The sequence below is a fragment of the Mobula birostris genome, chromosome 4, assembly GCF_030028105.1.
Source record: "Mobula birostris isolate sMobBir1 chromosome 4, sMobBir1.hap1, whole genome shotgun sequence".
Classification (NCBI taxonomy): domain Eukaryota; kingdom Metazoa; phylum Chordata; class Chondrichthyes; order Myliobatiformes; family Myliobatidae; genus Mobula; species Mobula birostris.
Window position 1 is genome coordinate 203,750,629 of NC_092373.1, and position 17,299 is coordinate 203,767,927.

The window sequence follows — 17,299 nt, forward strand, 5'->3', positions numbered from 1 at the left end:
TGGTGAATACAATTCTTTGTATGACTGGAAGTCTTCTGATATTGCGTTATTTGAATAGGGGCCACTTGATGGTTAGCTCTTATCTACAAATTTGTATGGAATGTTTCTCATCTATGATGGTATAAGAACATGTTGCCCCACCATCTTTTTTCCTGTTTTCTGTTCTTTGTTCTCAACTACTCGACCTTTTCAACTCTACGTTTCCATTCCTCTTTGTCCTTTTCGTGCTTAATAAAACGACTATGAAGCAACAAGTTCTGAGCCTCTTTCCAGACTTCTGAAAGAACTTTGGATCAAACATCGGAAACCTACACTACTTGCAGGAGACATATCAGTCAGATTGAAACAGAACATCACGCACAGGTTGTTTACCACTCAGCAACAAACAATCTGTCAGAGGCACTCAGCGGGTCGAGCGGCATCTGGGGAGGGAAAGCAGCTTACAGCATTTCGGGTTGAGGGAGCCAGACCCGATGCAGGGATGCAGGGACTAGATCAGAAACATTGGCAGTTCCTTTCCTCGCAGATGCTGCTCGACCTGCTGAGTTCCTCCAGTAGATTGGGTATTGCTTTGGATTCCGATTCTGTCACATCTTGTGTACTGAACGATCTGTGCAGCTGATTTCATGTGATGAAGCATCCCAGGATGTTAACTGGGGCCGGAATGATACCGGAGCTGTGGAGAGCTGACACGGATTGTGGTCAGAGGGTGAAATCCATGGAGAGGGGGGGTAAGAGAGGAGGGGGGGATAAAGGGGAAAAAGGAAGAGAGTGGGCAAGAGTGGGAGTGGAAAGAGAGGGGATGAGTGGGGTAGGAGAGATAGGAGGGTGAGAGGGAGAATGTGGAACGGGGAGGATGAGTAGATGGATAGGGGAGAGAGGGGAGCGGAAGCGGAGAGGATGATGAGGGGCCAGGAGGGAGGGGGACACTGGCGAGAGAGGGGAGAAGAGGGGAAAGGGGGAGTGTAGGGTGAAGGGAGAAGAGGGGAACAGTGGGGAGAAAGAGACAGCGGTGAGGGGGGAGAGGAAAAGAGAAGGGAGATGGCAGTGGAGGACAGCAGGAAGAGGGGGACTGTGGGGAGAAAGGGACGGTGGAGAGAGAGGGAGAAGGGAAGAGGAGGGATAGGAAAGGGTGACAGTGGAGAGAGAGGACGGTTGGGAGTGGGGGCAGGATGAGAGCCAGACGGTGGAGAGAGGGGAAAGAGAGGCGGAGAGGGACAGAGAGGGGGAGAGAGGGGAAAGAGAGGCAGAGAGGGAGAGAGGGGGGAGAGGGGGAAAGAAGAGGGTGAGATGGGGAGAGAGAAGGGGAGAAGAGGGAGAGAGGAGAGAGGGGGAAAGGAGGGAGCAGGGGTAGAGTGGGGAAAAGAAGTGATGATTGGGAGGAGGAGAAAGGGAGAGGGGCAGAGGGGGGCAAGGGGGAGGGGAGAGAAAGAGGAAGAGGGGGAGTAAGGAAGTGAGGGGACGGGGGGGAGAGGAAGGGGGTGAGGGGAGAGGGAAGATGGAGAGGGGGATGGGGAGAGAGAAGATGGAGGGGGGACAGGGAGAGGGGAGGGGGCAAAGAGAGAGAGGGAGAAAGTTGGGTGAAGGGAAGAGAGGAAGAAGGGAGGGAGAGTGGGAAAGGGGAGTGGTGAAGAGGGTTATAGGGGTACAGGGGCAGAGCGGGGAAGAGTGGGTGAGGGGGAAAGATGAAGTAAGGGGAGAAGGGGATGATGGGGAGAGAGAAGGGATGAGAGGAAGAGGGGAGGAGTAGAGGTAGAGGATCAGGGAGAAGGGGAAAGATTGGAGGTTTGGGAGGGGCAAGTGGCAGAGGGGAGAGAAAAGAGGGAGCCATGGATGAGGGGGGCAAGGATGAGAGGAGGAGAGGGAGCAAGGGGAAGAGGGGGGATAAGGGGGAGAAAGGGGAAAAGGGAGAGAGTGGGAAAGGGGCAGAGAGGGTGGAGAGAGGGAGAGGAAGGGGGAGAGGGGGTACAGGGGAGGAGGAGAGGGAGAAAGGGGAAGAGGGAGAAAGGAGAAGGGTGGGAGAGATGGGAGAGAGGGTAGGGGAAGGGTAGAGGGAGGGGAGACAGTAGGAAGAGGGGTAGATGGAGGGAGGGACAGTAGGAAGAGGGGGAGATGGGGAGACAAGGGCGAGGGAGAGAGGTGATGGATTGGAGAAAAGAAGTGGTGGTGAGTGGGAGGTGGAGAAAGGGAGAAGGACAGAGGGGGTAGAGTGGACAGAAAGGGGAGAGAGGGGTGAAGCAAGAGAGGCTGCAAGAGGGAAAGAGAGGACTACGGCAAGAGTCGGTTTGGAAAGTGACAGTGGGGAGGTAGGGCAGAGGAGGAGAGGAGGAAGAAGAGGGAAGAGGGAGGAGAGGCGAAGAGGGGGGGGAGAGGGGAAGGAGATGGGGGAATGAGAGGCAAGACGGTTGGGGGGAGTTACAGGAGTGGGGAGATGGGCAGGGGGAGTGAGTGCAGAGGGGGAGAGGGAAAGTGAAGATATGGGGAATGGGGAAGGAGGAAAGGGGTATTTTGGGCAGAGGTAGCAGCAAGGGGAAGATGGATAGAAGTGGGAGAGAGGGAGATGTGCAGACGTGAGCAGGAGGGGACATGGGTGGAGTTGAGAGAGGGAGAGATGGGTAGAGGTGGAGGAGAGGGGGAGATGAGTATAGTTGGAAGAGAAGGGGAGATTTGTAGAGTTGGGAGAGAGGGAGATGTGTAGAGGTTGGAGAGAGAGGAATATGGGCGGAGTTGGGAGAGAAGGGGAGATGGTTAGAGGTGGGAGAGAGAGGCAGGGGTTAGAGTCAGGAGAGAGAGGGGAGATGGGTAATGGTGGGAGAGAGGTGGAGACAGGTAGAGCTGAGAGGGGCTGGGTAGAGATGGGAGAGAGATATAGGTAGAGATGGGAAAGAGGGAGAGATGGGGTAGCGGTGGGAAAAAGGGAGAGATGTGTAGAGGTGGGAAAGAGTGATGGGTAGAGGTTGGACAGAAGGGGAGGGGAGGTGGTGGGAATGGGTCTAGAGGGCAGATGGGAAAATGGGAAGATGGGGAGGGGGAGGGAGGAGAAGGGAGATGGGGCGAAGTGGGAGTGGGTGGAGTGGGAAATGGGGAGAGAGGGAGGAGGAGGGGGAGATAGGGGGAGGGGAGTGGGCAAAGTGAGTGGTGGTTAGAGTGGGCAGCAGGATGGAAATTCCAGGATCATTAAGGTTCCTCACACACTACTTACTCGGCTCGGAGTAAACCGTCCCAATATCCATCTGTAACAGAAAGGACAAATAATTAACCAAACAGCCATGAGCCTGTACAACACCCAATATAAATTCAAAGAGGATTTTTCATGGGTGTCTCACCTTGAACTCCCCGATCACAGAGTCTGAACGCAGAGTGTAGGAGTTGTAGACCTACAGAACACAAATAAAATCATTAGGAGAAGGTACCCACAGGGCAGGTCAGGAAAGTCCATCAGGGACTCTGCACAGAAACAGGACATTTGACCCACTTAGTCGGTGCTTCACTGTTAATTAACCTAGTCCCAACAAACCGCAGCAGACCACAGCCCTCCAAACCCCTCCCATCCATGTACTTATCCAAACTTCCCTTAAATGTTGAAATCGAACCCACAACCACCACTTCCACTGGCAGAGTTCCACACTCTCACCACTCTCTGAGCAAAGAAGTTCCTCCCTCAGGTTCCCCTTAGATATTTCACCGTATCATTGCACACTCTCACTGCCCAAGATCCCTAGATAGCGCTGACTATATACAGTAGCATTTTGTAAGCAGCATACTTCTTCTGAACTATGATCACTGCAAACCATTGATTGTAATTTAACCTTAGAAAATGTACTTTTGAATCATCTAAACAAACTAGCAGTTTTACAATCTGCTGAAGGATTTGGTAGACGACTTTCAAGAGTGCAGCTCCAGCCATTGCCAGGGAAAACATCGTTGAGAGTGGATGCTGCACTGAGGCCTGAGAGTGGAAAGTGAACCCGTGATCAGCTCCATTATTCCATGCCAGATTAAAATGTCAAGGCCTGAGAGCAGAAAGCGAGCTGGCGTTTGGCGGTGTCTGCCTGCGTTGGACCGTTCTCCTCTTCTCACTACTGCCATCAGGTGGGAGGTGCAGGAGTCATGAGTCCCACACCACCAGGTTCAGGAGCAGTTGTTGCCCTACGGCCTTCAGACTCCAGGCCTAGTTTCACTCGCCTCCATGCTGAACGGGCTCTGCAGCTGTGCACTCACTATCGGGCACTCTGTCGTTCAGGTTCCGTGTGTTATCTGTTTATTTTTTTTACTATTCACAGGATTTGTCCTCTTTTACACATTGGATGTTTGTTGGTCGTTGCTGTGTGTTTTATTTGTGAATTCTATTGTGTTTCTTTTTTTTGTACATGCCTGCAAAAAGATGAATGTCAAGGTTGTGGATTCCCATTAATTGAGGCACACCAGGACCAGCATATTTTGGCCCAATTAGCCGAAGTTTCATGGGAATAATTTTAAAGGTATAAAACCAGCAAACTACCATTTAACTGAATAACAAATTATGTATTTAAATGAAATACAGAACAAATTAGAACATATACCAATACTACTACAGTACTATAAAACTGTATTAGTTCACAATAGTTATCAACAGAGGATTTCATCCAGTGTACGCTGCCATGATTGACTGTAAATGAACAAAATCAGCGCAGACATCTAGTGTAGAAAATGGATGCCTTCGTACAATGTTTTTGACAATTCATCCTCCAAAACTTCATTTCCCTTCTAACATTCAAAATGATTGTTGATATCTTCAAATTCTTTGTAGGTCCTAACTTGTTGAAGCAGGTGAAATTGTTTGATTTTCACTCCCGGCCATTTCTGGCATCTCCAAGCCTGAATGCTTGAAACTGCAGTGAGCAAAACGGTTCTGAATTGTTTTACTCTATATTACTCACCAACTATCACTGGCAAAAATCACTGCTTTTTGAACATAAACACATGCAACTGATGCAGATTAAAAACTGTTCTAATCGTTCTAACAGCCACTCAAGTGCAGATGACTGATGTGACTTAGAAACTGTTTGGTAAGAGTTTTCTGTCCCAGTTAAGCAGCATAGCGTTCAAGATAAATGAAGGGAGTCCCGGCTACCTTCTCCAATAATTTAAGAGTTGTCCCAAATAATTGGCTGCCCTGATGAACCGATGGCCATAACCAGAATCCACTATACATACTTTGATACTAAATTTGAACTTTGAACTTTAAACTGAGTTAAAAAGTTTCCCTTCGGATTTCCACCTTTCCCTCTTTCATTGTTCTACATTTCATCCTTAACCCATGACCTCTAGTTCCCATCTCACCCAAAATCAGTGGAAAAAGCCCGCTTGCATTTACACTAATTTTACCCTTGATTTTGTATACCTGTATCAAATCTACCCAAATAAAGTCCAAACCCAATCAACCTTTCCCTATAACTGGGTCAGAGAATGTGTCAACGATGCCACATTGCCGGAGAGAGCATGGAGACATTCTGATTTTTTTTCATTCAACGCAGGCTGAAGGGCCTGTCTTTGCATGGGCCGGTTGTGGGGGAGATCCTCTCAGCTCATACCGATGACGTGCTCCTCACAGTAACACAGATCATCGAACTGTGGAAGATGTGCTGGTGGGTGTAGGGTCTTTAAGAAAAGCTCCTCCACGCGGATCAACAAGAAGAATTATTACAGACACTCAGTGTGTCAGTGGCAGATGAACCCTTTGCCAAATGAGACAAGGCCAGAGTGAAGCTCCATCTACACTGTCCAATCACACACTCCTGGGGTCAGACACAGAGTGAAGCTCCCTCTACACTGTCCCATCACACACTCCCGGGGTCAGACACACAGTGAATCTCCCTCCACACTGTCCCATTCGCACACTCCCGGGGTCAGACACAGAGTGAATCTCCCTCTACCCCATCCCATCACATACTCCCGGGGTCAGACACAGAGTGAAGCTCCCTCTACACTGTCCCATCACACACTCCCAGGGTCAGACACAGAGTGAAACACCCTCTACACCGTCCATCACACACTCCCAGGGTCAGACACAGAGTGAAGCTCCCTCTACACTGTCCCATCACACACTCCCGGGGTCAGATACAAAGGGAAGCTTCCTCCACACGGTCCCATCACACACTCCTGGGGTCAGACAGAGTGAAGCTCCCTCTACACTGTCCCATCACACACTCCCAGAGTCAGACACAGAGTGAAGCTCCCCCCACACTGTCCCTTCACACACTCCCGGGGTCAGACACAGAGTGAATCTCACTTTGCACGGATCTATCACAGATTCCGGAGGTCAAACACAGAGCAAAACTCCTTCCGTACCATAGCAACACACATCCCTGGAGTCAGTCACCAAGTTCAGATCCCACTACACACTCCTGAGGTCAGACACTGAGTGAAGCTCCCTCTACACCGTTCCCTCACACACTCCCAGGATTAGACACCATATGGAGCTCCCTCTACATTGTCCCATCACGTAATGCGAGGCTCATAGTCAGACTCTGCTTACACCAGCCCATCACCACAGAGACGACGCAGATTCAGCACAGAGTTTCCTTTGTACAACAGCACTCACCATGATGAATATTGGCTCATCAAAAAGTTCAGCTGGAGTGTCGTAGAAGTTGAAGAAAAAAGTCTGTGAAGAGCAGGGAGAGATTGTTAGTGGTTCCTCTGTGTTGGACAATAGCAGCAGAGTTTGCATCTTGTTTAGTACATCGTGAACAATGGGTTCGTTCCAAAGAACCTTAGGCCCCACACCTCCAGGTTCACAAACAGTTTTTGTGTCCTGAACCAGCATGGACATCTTCACTCACCTCAATTCTGAACTAATTCTTCCTTTCAAGGAGCCTTTACATCTCATGTTCTCAGTCTTGCATTTATTTGCACAACTTGACTTCATTTGCACATTCTTTGTTAAAATGTTTTTGAAAGGTTTAATTGTATTTCTTTATGTTCCCACTAAATGCTTGCAAGAAAATAAATTTCAAGGTAATATATGGTAACAAAAAAAAGAGATCTTTTTCCCCAGGATAGAAATGGCTAATACAAGAGGGCATAATTTTAAGATGATTAGACAAAAGTTTAGGGGGGATGTCAGAAGTAGTTTTTTTACTCAGAGAGTGGAGAGTGCCCTACCATTAGAGGTGGATGCATTGGCGACATTTAAAAGACTCTTAGATAGGCACACGGATGAAAAAAAATGGAGGGCTATGTGGGAGGGAAGATTGATCCTGGGGTAGGTTAAAAGATTTTCACAACATCATGGACCAAATGCCTATATGCTGCTGTAATGGTCTATGTCCTCTATGTACTTTGATAATAAAATTTACTTTTGAACTTTGAACTCTGAGTGGAAGTAGGAGGCAGATGTGCATGTTTGATGATAGTTGGGAGACTAAGGTGACAGATGGATTTGGAATTATTTGGTCAACCTTTTGGGAACAATTGGCTGGGTTTGTTCGTATAATCAAGCTGCTTTGGCTTTTCAATTTGCATGAATTTCCAAGGATCGGAGCTGTAGTGGATACAGCCCAGCCTATCACAGGTAAACCCTTTCCCACCAACGAGCACATCTACACGGAATGTTGCCACGGGTAAACCCATCTATCATTAGGTACCCCCACCACCTAGGCCATGTTCTCTTCTCACTACTGTCATCAGGAAGAAGGTACTGGAGCCTCAGGACTCACAAAACCAGGTTCAGGAACAGTTTCTACCCTCCAACCATCAGGCTCTTGAACCAATGGAGAAAACTTCATTCACACCATCACTGAACTGCTCCCTCAACCTATGGACTCACTTTCGAGGACTCTTCATCTCATGTTCTCCATATTTATTGTTTATTTATGTATTTATTATTGTTACTTTCTTTTTGCATTTGCACAATTTATTGTCTTTTGCACACTGAGTTGATGTGGTCTTTCATTGATTCTGTTATTTATTATGTCCACAAGAAGATGAATCTCAGGGCTGTATATGGTGACATATATGTACTTTGATAATAAATTTACCTTGAACTTTGACCTTCAACATAACATCCCAACTCCTGTGGTCAGTATTTTGATTTATGAAGGCCAATGAGCCAAAAGTTCACCTGGTGAATTGTATTGGAGAGCCAGAGAGACAGGAAGCATCCTTACACAGTGACAATGTCATGCAGACACTGTGTGGAGCTCTTCCCATTGGTAATCACAGTGCAAGTGCAGTGGGTTGTTCAACTGGTGAGAAATTACCGCCAGCATAATCAAAGACCCCACCCTCCTCAAGAATTCTCTCTTCTCCCTTTTCCCATCGGACAGAAGATACAAAAGCCTGAAAACATGTAGCAGCAGGCTCAAGGACAGCTTTTATCCTGCTGTCATGAGACTTTTGAATAGTTCCTCACACAATCTGACAAACTCCTGATAACAATCCACCTCATTACGATCTCACACCTTAAAGTCTGCCTGCACTGCACTTTCTAACTGTAACCTTTTATTCTGCATTCTGTTAGCATTTTACTGTGATCTAGCTCCATGCACTGTGTAATGATTTGATCTGTATGAACAGTATACAAGACAAGTTTTTCACTGTACCTAGGTAGTTGTGACAATAACAAAATCAGAATCAGACTTAATACCTCCAATATATGTTGTGAAATTTGTTTTGCAGCAGCAGAGAATACATTAAAAGCTATAAATTACAATAATAAATATACATTAAAAATTAAATTAATCAAGTAGAACAAAAAGTGAGCAAAAGTAGTAAAGTAGTGCTCATGGGTTCATGGTCCATTCAGAAATTTGATGGCAGAGGGGAAGAAGTTGTTCCTGAAATGTTGAGTTTGCGGCTTTTTTCATTGTCAATTTTACTTAGAGATACAGCACGGTAACGAGCTCTTCCAGCTCAGTGAGGCTGCACCACCCAATTACACCCACGGGATCAATTAACCTACTAACCGGTACATCTTTGAGACGTGGGAGGAAACCCACGTGGTCACAGGAAGAGGATACAAACCCCTTACAGACAGTGGTGGGAATAGAACCCCGGCAGCTGGTGCCTGGTGCTGTAACAGCATTACGCTAATAGCTACACTGCCGTGCCACCCCATCTTCAGACCAATTTACAAATGCCTTCAGTAGAGGATAAAAGAAAGCCCTTAACTCCAACTGGAGTCATCGCGACGCTGTCATGACGGCGTTTTTTAAGCAGGCTTTCTTATTTTTACGAGGCCGAGTTGCTAGCTCAACGCTCAACCCAGCACGGATGGAAAGCGTGCAAGGGAGTCAGCTGGATTCGAACTTGGGAGCCTTCGCTCCGAAGTCCGGCACTGATGCCACTATGCCACCAGCCGGCTATCTGTAGAGGATAGTGGAATTATAATTCTCCATCCCAGGAAGCCAAGGGTCAGAGCATATTTAAGACGGAGGCAAATGGCTTTCTAGACAAAAAGGATATGGGGCGAATGGGAATATGGTAACCAGGATAGTACTGAAATGTTGAGATAGGTTCCAACGGTGTACACAAGAAGTGCTGGAGGAACTCATCAGGTCAGGCAGCATCTATGGAGAGCAATAGATTGGACATTTTGGGCTGAGACCCTTCATCAGGACTGGAAAGGAAAGGGGCAGAGGCCAGAATAGGAATGTAGAGGGTGGGGAAGATGCACGAGCTGGCAGGTGAAAGCACGTGAGGGAGAAGGAAGGTGGTTGAAGGAGGATGAAGTGAGAACCTGGGAGATGATAGGTAGAAAAGGTAAAGGACTGAAGAAGAAAATCTGATAAGAGGAGAAAATGTACCATGGGAGAAAGGGAAGGAGATGGGGCACCAGAGGGAAGTGATGGGCAGGGGAGGAGAAGCGTTCCGAGAGGAGGCAGGATGGGGGATGAAAAGAGAGCAGGGGGAGTGGGGAGAAACTACCAGAAGGGTATATTCTTGCTCCAGCTTTCTATGTGTGTCCTGGCTTCAGACTTCCAACAAGATGTTTCCTTTGTTCTGTTCTGGAACAGTTGCTCTGCAAATCTACAATTACTCATGATTGGGTCAGAAGATTCTCTGGAGTTGAGTCATACAGTCACTTAGTCTTACAGCATCATTAGTACCAGTCAGTACTAATCCCATTTACTGGCACCTTCACATTTCATTGGAATAAAAGATTAACATATTAAGTGCATTTGATGACTCTGGACTTGTGCTTGTTGGGACTTAAAAGAATGAGGGGAAATCTCATAGAAACATCTTGACTATTGAAAGTCCAAGACAGAGATGACGTGGAGAAGATGTTTCCTACAGTGGGGTAGCTAGGACCAAAGGGCACAGCCTCAGAATACAAAGACGTCCCTTTGGAACAAAGGAGATTGAGGGGGAATTTCTTTAGCCAGAGGGTGGTGAATCTGTGGAATTCAGGCTCCTGAACCAGAGGAAATAACTTCACTCAACTTCACTTGCCCCATTATTGAAAAGTTCCCACAACCTACGTACTCATTTTCAAGGACTGTTCATTTCATGTTTAGAATCAGGTTTAATATCACCGGCATATGTCGGTGCAAAAATAAAAATTAAAAAGTAGTGAGTTAGTGTTCACGGGTTCATTGTCCGGTTAGAAATCTTATGCCAGAGAGAAAGAAGCTGTTCCTGAAACATTGAGCGTTTGCCTTCAGGCTTTCCTATTTTTATGAGGCCGAGTTGCTAGCTCGACGCTCAACCCAGCATGGACAGAAAGTGTGCAAGGGAGCCGGCTGGATTCGAACTCGGGAGCTTTCGCTCCAAAGTCCGGCGCTGCTGCCAGTACACCACCAGCTGGCTATCAGTAGAGGATAGTGGAATTATAATTCTCCATCCGAAGAAGCCAAGAGACTGAGCATATTTAAGATGGAGGCAAATGACTTTCTAGACGAAAAGGGTACAGGGTGAATGGGAGTATAGTAACCAGGTAACCAGGATAGTACTGAAATGTTGAGATAGGTTCCAAGGGTGTACACACAAAATGCTGGAAGGACTCATCAAGTCACATGAATCCCATCTGGTTGTAACATAAGACTCCGAATCTTTGATTGTAAAGCTTCAGAAATGGGCCCTTCAGCCTATCACACTCATGCTAACCTTTTCTGCCCATTTACATTAATCAGATTTGCTTGCATTAGTGTCATATACCTTGCCTATTCAAACGTCAGTATCAATATCTCTTAAACATTTCATCAGTAGGGCATTATGGCAGTGTTGGGGATATAAGATTTACTGGGTAGAATATGCATCGGGAGGTTTTGCAGATTGTCCACCATACAGGAAGAAGATGAAGGCCACTGAATCTGCTCAGTCTGCAGTCCAGACTGATGCTCACTGTGTGTTACTGAAACAATGTCGAAGGTGCCTTATTTCTGGAGAATGAGACCTCATTTGCTTTTCTCGAGTGCAAAGTAAAGTCCCAAACTAAACTAATTGTTTGAAGAGCCTTGGTCCAGAGATGAACTTTTGATCAGTAAATGAAAAAAGCAATTGATTTGAGCAATGCACACGAAATGCCAGAGGAACTCAGCAGGTCAAGCTACATCTATGGAAATGAATAAACGGTCGATGTTTGGCCGAAACCCTTCATCAGGACTGAGGAATGTGGGCATAAGTCATTCCCACAGGATCTTGAAATATTCAAATGGAAGTCAAGTTTCTTGTAAACGGAGTCATAGATTGTGAACAGCATAGAGACCATGCCAACCTTTTGTCTATCGACACTAATCCCATTTGTCCACATGAGGACCATATCCTTCTGTGCCTTACCTAGTTAGCTGTCTGTCTAAATGCCTCTGAAACTCAATAATTACCATGGAGCAGAATTGTAGTAAAGCGGTTAGCACAATGCTTTACAGCGACAATGATCCAGATTCAATTCCCACCGCTGTCTGTAAGGAGTTTGTATGTCCTCCCCATGACTGTGTGAGTTCTCTCCAGTTTTCTCCCAGGTGGGTGGGAAAGGTAAAGGACTGGAGAGGAAGGAATGTGATAGGAGAGGAGTGTTACCATGGGAGGAAGGGAAGAAGGAAGGGCACTAGGGGAAGGTGATAGGCCAGAGTGGAGAATAGAAGAAAAGAAAGGGGAAGGAATTTTCTTTACCTGAAGGAGAAATGGATATTCATGCCATCAGCTCGGAGGCTACCCAGATGGAATATAAAGTGCTGTTCCTCCACTGTGAGGGTGGCCTCATCTTGGCGCAAGAGAACGCCATGTCAGAATGGGAATGGAAATCAGAATTAAAATGGTTGGCCAATGGAAATTCCACTTCTGGCGGATAGAGTGGAGGGGCTCAACAAAGCGGTCCCCTGGTTCACCAGGACCCAAATTCCTGGTGAATCACCTCTGCACCCTTTACAGGGTGCCATCCTACAGTCTGATGACCAGAACTGCACACAGTAAGGTGTGATCTAACCATCAGAGATTGGTATGACAACTCCCCAAGACCGTAAGAAAATGTACAGAGCTCAGTACATCACCAAACTAAGCCTCCCCTCAAGGGATAGCAAAGATTTAGACGGATATGGGTCAAACATGGAGAAATGAGATGAGCTCAGATTGGCATCTTGATTGGCATGGACCAGTTGGGTCAAAGAGCCTGTTTCCATCTATGATGCTATGACTCTATGGTGGTCCATGGTATTCAATGGAAGGGAGACTGTGAACTGATGATATGACCTGCCACTGGTACACTCTTTAAACAATAAGACCATCATACAGAGGAGCAGAATTAAGCCATTTGGCCCATCAAGTCTACCCCGCCATTCCTTCATGGCTGACTTATTATCCCTCTCAACCCCATTCTCCTGCCTTGTCCCCATAACATTGACACCGTCAGTAATCAAGAACCCGTCAACTTTTGCTTTGATTATATTTAATGTCTTGGCCTTCCCAGCCACATGCGACAATTATTCACTACCCTCTGGCTAAAGAAATTCCTCCTCTCTCTGTTCTGAATGGACATCTCTCAATTCTGAGGCTTGCCCTCTGGTCCTGGACTCAGATACTACAGGAAACATCCTCTCTATCTATGTCTTTCAATATTAGATAGGCTTGAATGAGATTCCCCCCCCTCATTCTTCTGAACTCCAGCGAGTACTAGCCCAGAGTTATTACATATGTTAACACTTTCATTCCCGGGATTATTCTCATGAACTTCCTCTGGACCCTCTCCAATGCCAGAACACCCTTTCTTAGATAAGGGGTCAAAAACCGTTCATAATACTTCAAGCGCGGACTGCCCAATGCATTACATTTTCTATTCTAGTCCTCTCAAAATGAATGCCAACATTGGACTTGCCTTGCTTACCACTGACTCTACCTGCAAGTTAACCTTTGGGGAATCCTGCACAAGGACTCACAAGTCCCTTTGCACCTCTTATTTTTGAATTTTTCCCAATTTAGAAAATAATCTATGCCCTTATTCTTTCTACTGAATTGCATAGCCATACACTTGCCTACATTATATTCCATCTGCTACTTCTTTGCCCATTCTCACAATCTCTCTAAGGCCCTCTAGAGATTCTTCTGATTCCTCAATATTACCTGTCTCTTCACCTGTCTTTGCCCTGTCCACAAAGTTGTCCATAAAGCCATCAATTCTGTCATCCAAACTATTGACAGATAACATGAAAAGAAGCTGTCCCAACACCAACCCCTGCAGAAAACCACTTGTCACCAACAGCTATCCAGAATATGTCCCCTTTATTCCCATTATTTTTCCTCCTGCCAATCAGCCAATGCTCTTTCCATGCTAGTATCTTTCCATGGGCTCTTGTCTTGTTGAACAGTCTCATGTCTGGCACCTTGTCAAAGGTCTTTTGAAAATCCAAATAAACAACATCCCCTAACTCACCTTTGTCTATCCTGCCTGCTATTTCCTCAAAGAATTTCAACAGAATTGTCATTCAAGATTTGAATTGTCATTCGAGATTTCCCTTTATGGAAACCTTGCTGACTTTGGCCCATTTTACAATGTATCTCCAAACACCCCAAGACCTTATCCTTAATAATGGATTCTGACATCTTCTCAACCACTGATGTCAGGCTAACTGAGTCATAATTTCCTTTCTTCTACCTCCCTCACTTCTTAAAGAGTGGAGTGACATTTGCAATTTTCCAGTCCTCTGGAGCTTTTCCAGATTCTAATGATTCTTAAAAGATCCTTCAGGCCAAGGATTCGAGTCGGGCCGTCGGACTACAGGAGGGGCCGGACTGGGTTCAGAAGAGCAGACATGGGTGCAGACCATGTTGCTGCTTGCTACCTGGAGATACCAGAATTGGTGCCTTCAAGTTGGCAGGAAGGTGACGTGTAGTGAAACCGCGAGTGACTGTCTTGGACGTTACTTTTACAATCGCAAGACCCTGGTGGACATTGATTGCTGCAGGCCTGCTTCTGTTGTTTGCTGGTGAGACAGGCGGTGAGGCAGCAGCATCACCCCAGTTGCCACAAGGACTCGGTCTCAAGCCACAGGCTTGCACTGCAGCATGGCATCTGTGCTTGGTTAGGGGTAGCCTCTCCTGTCAGTGCTGCCCCCAGTGTCAGATCAGTGGAATTACAGGTTGGACTGCGGGAACCATCAACTTGTGTGTGTACCTCTCTCATTCCCTGTAATTCTCTACACTCCACTATAATACTGATATATCAAACTTTATCTTCTCCCTCTCAAACTGAAGGATGAATTCTCTCACATTAGATCTCTGGCTCCTAAGGGTTCCTTTACCTTAACCTGCCTAATCAAATCTGCTTTCATTACACAACACCCAATCTAGAATTGCCTTTCCCCTAAAGTTACAAATTCTACAAATTCCCACTCTTGGGAACCAGCACCAACCTGATTTTCCCAATCTACCTGCATATTGAACTCTTCTTATGATGTGCCTTTTCTATTTTCCATTGAAATTTATATCCCACATCCTGCTACTGTCTGGGGGCCTGTATATAACTCCCATTGGGGTCTTTTTACCCTTGCATTATCTTAACTCTACCCACAAGGATTCTACATGTCCGGATCCTATGTCACTCTTGTTCCTCACCAACCCTCAATGGTGGAGGGTTGCACCTCACCTCATCGAAGACTGGGTTGTTGCCTTTCCGGATCCGTGTGGTCTTCGTCTGCCCGGCAACCGTCACTTTAACCACAGGCCTGATGTTGACGCCCGGGATCTGACGCCCTTCAGCCACGTGTACTCTAACCTGGAACAGAAGGACTTGGTTAATCTTGTTCACGGAAAGAGGCACCACAGGAGTAAGATAGGGCTGCTGGTTGAGTGGTGCTGTGGAACCAGCCTCAAGCTCAGCGTCAGCAAAACCAAGGAATTGATTGTGGACTTCAGGAAGGGAAGGTTGAGGGAACACACACCAGTTCTCATTGAGGGATCAGTAGTGGAAAGTGTGAGCAGCTTCAAGTTCCTGGGGGTCAGCATCTCTGAAGATCTGTCCTGCACCCAATACATTGATGCAATTACGAAGAAGGCCTGACAGTGGCCCTACTTGATCAGAGTTTGGGGGGATTTGGTGTGTACGTCACCAAAAGCTCTTACAAATTTCTACAATGTGCAGTGGAGAATATTCTGACTGGTTGCATCACCATCTGGTATGAAGGGGCCTCCGCACCAGATCACAAGAGGCTACAGAGAGCTGTGGACTCAGCTATCCCTATCACAGCCATCCACCATCGAGAACATCTTCATGAAGGAGACATCTATCATTGAAAACCATCACCATCCAGGACAGGCCCTCTTCTCATTACTACCATCAGGGAGAAGGTACAGGAACCTGAAGCCACACACTCAATGATTTAGGACCAGCTTTTTCTCCTCCACCATCAGATTTCTGAAAGATCCATGAACACCACTTTGTTATTCTTTTCTTTGCGCAATCTTTTTTTTGTTATTTATAGTCATTTTATGACTTTGTACTGTACTGCTGCCATAGAACAACAAATTTCCCATCATCTAGGATAATGACAGACACACCCAGCCCTGAGACACCAGGCAAGGTCATTTGGTTCCAGACAATTGCTTTATTGGTCATTACAAAATGTCTCTCTGGTGCTTCCCACTCCCTCCCCTCTCCCTTCTCCTTTTCATAGAACATAGAATATGGCCAACAATGTTGTGCTGACCCTTAAACCCTGCCTCCCATATAACCCCCCCATCTTAAATTCCTCCATATACCTGTCTAGTAGTCTCTTAAACTTCACTAGTGTATCTGCCTCCACCACTGACTCAGGCAGTGCATTCCACGCACCAACCACTCTCTGAGTAAAAAACCTTCCTCTAATATCCCCCTTGAACTTCCCACCCCTTACCTTAAAGCCATGTCCTCTTGTATTGAGCAGTGGTGCCCCGGGGAAGAGGCACTGGCTATCCACTCTATCTATTCCCAACCATGATTCCCCTCTCCCTGCCCCCTCCCCACTCTCAGTCCACAATAGAGACCCATAATCAAAATTTGGTTTATCATCACTCATATGTCATGAAATTTGTTTTTTTTTGTGGCAGCAGTACAGCATAATACAGTTGACCTTCACTAATCCGACTACCTGTAATCCAGTTCCTTCGATAATCCAGCACTGATTATGCTTAATGTGATCCTTCTGTAATTCGGCATTTTCACTAATCCGGCACTCCTCAGGTCCCAATGGTGCCGGATTAGTGAAGGTCAACCTGTACATAAAAATGCTACAGTACTGTGCAAAGGCTATACAGATATATACGTTTGTATATATATGTGCCTAAGACATTTGCACAGCACTGTAGTTGTGTTTTTTAGGTCCATTGGGATGGCTTTGGGGACAGTGTAGGGGCTTGCAGGTAATCTGTCTGAGTGGTGCCACAACAACAACCTCCTACCCGATCTCAGCAAGAGCAAGGAGCTGATTATTGATCTCAGGAGAAGGAAACCAGAGGTCCATGACCCAGTCCTCTTTAGAGGATGAGAGGTGGAGAGTGTCAGCAACTTTAAATTCCTCAGTATCAATATTACAGTGGAGTAAAGGAAATTACAGAGGCATGAGAGAAGAGTTAGCCAGAATTGATTGGAAAAGAACACTTGCAGGGATGACAGCAGAACAGCAATGGCTGAAATTTCTGGATGCAATTCGAAAGGCACAGGATACAGTATATACATCCCAAAGAGGAAGTATTCTAGAGGCAAGGTGACACAACCGCGGTTAACAAGCCAACATAAAAGCCAAAAAGGGAGCACATAATAGATCAAAGATTAATGAGAAGTTAGAGGATTAGGAAGCTATTAAAAACCAACAGAAGACAACTAAAAAAGTCACAAAGAAGGGAAAGA

The 17,299-nt window shown here is 46.3% G+C and overlaps 1 protein-coding gene across 6 annotated transcripts in view; it reads right to left on the reverse strand.

Annotated features, from left to right (window-relative positions):
• The window catches only part of dysf (dysferlin, limb girdle muscular dystrophy 2B (autosomal recessive)), a 391,959-nt gene that overhangs the window by 268,273 nt on the left and 106,387 nt on the right, over positions 1-17,299 (reverse strand). For all 6 annotated transcript variants that reach the window (XM_072256784.1, XM_072256786.1, XM_072256783.1 and 3 more), the window contains exons 7-10: positions 15,062-15,190; positions 6,584-6,646; positions 3,327-3,377; positions 3,203-3,233 (exon numbers count right to left, since the gene is read on the reverse strand). In XM_072256784.1, coding sequence (XP_072112885.1) covers positions 3,203-3,233; positions 3,327-3,377; positions 6,584-6,646; positions 15,062-15,190 — 274 coding nt within the window. The remainder of the gene's footprint in view (positions 1-3,202; positions 3,234-3,326; positions 3,378-6,583; positions 6,647-15,061; positions 15,191-17,299) is intronic.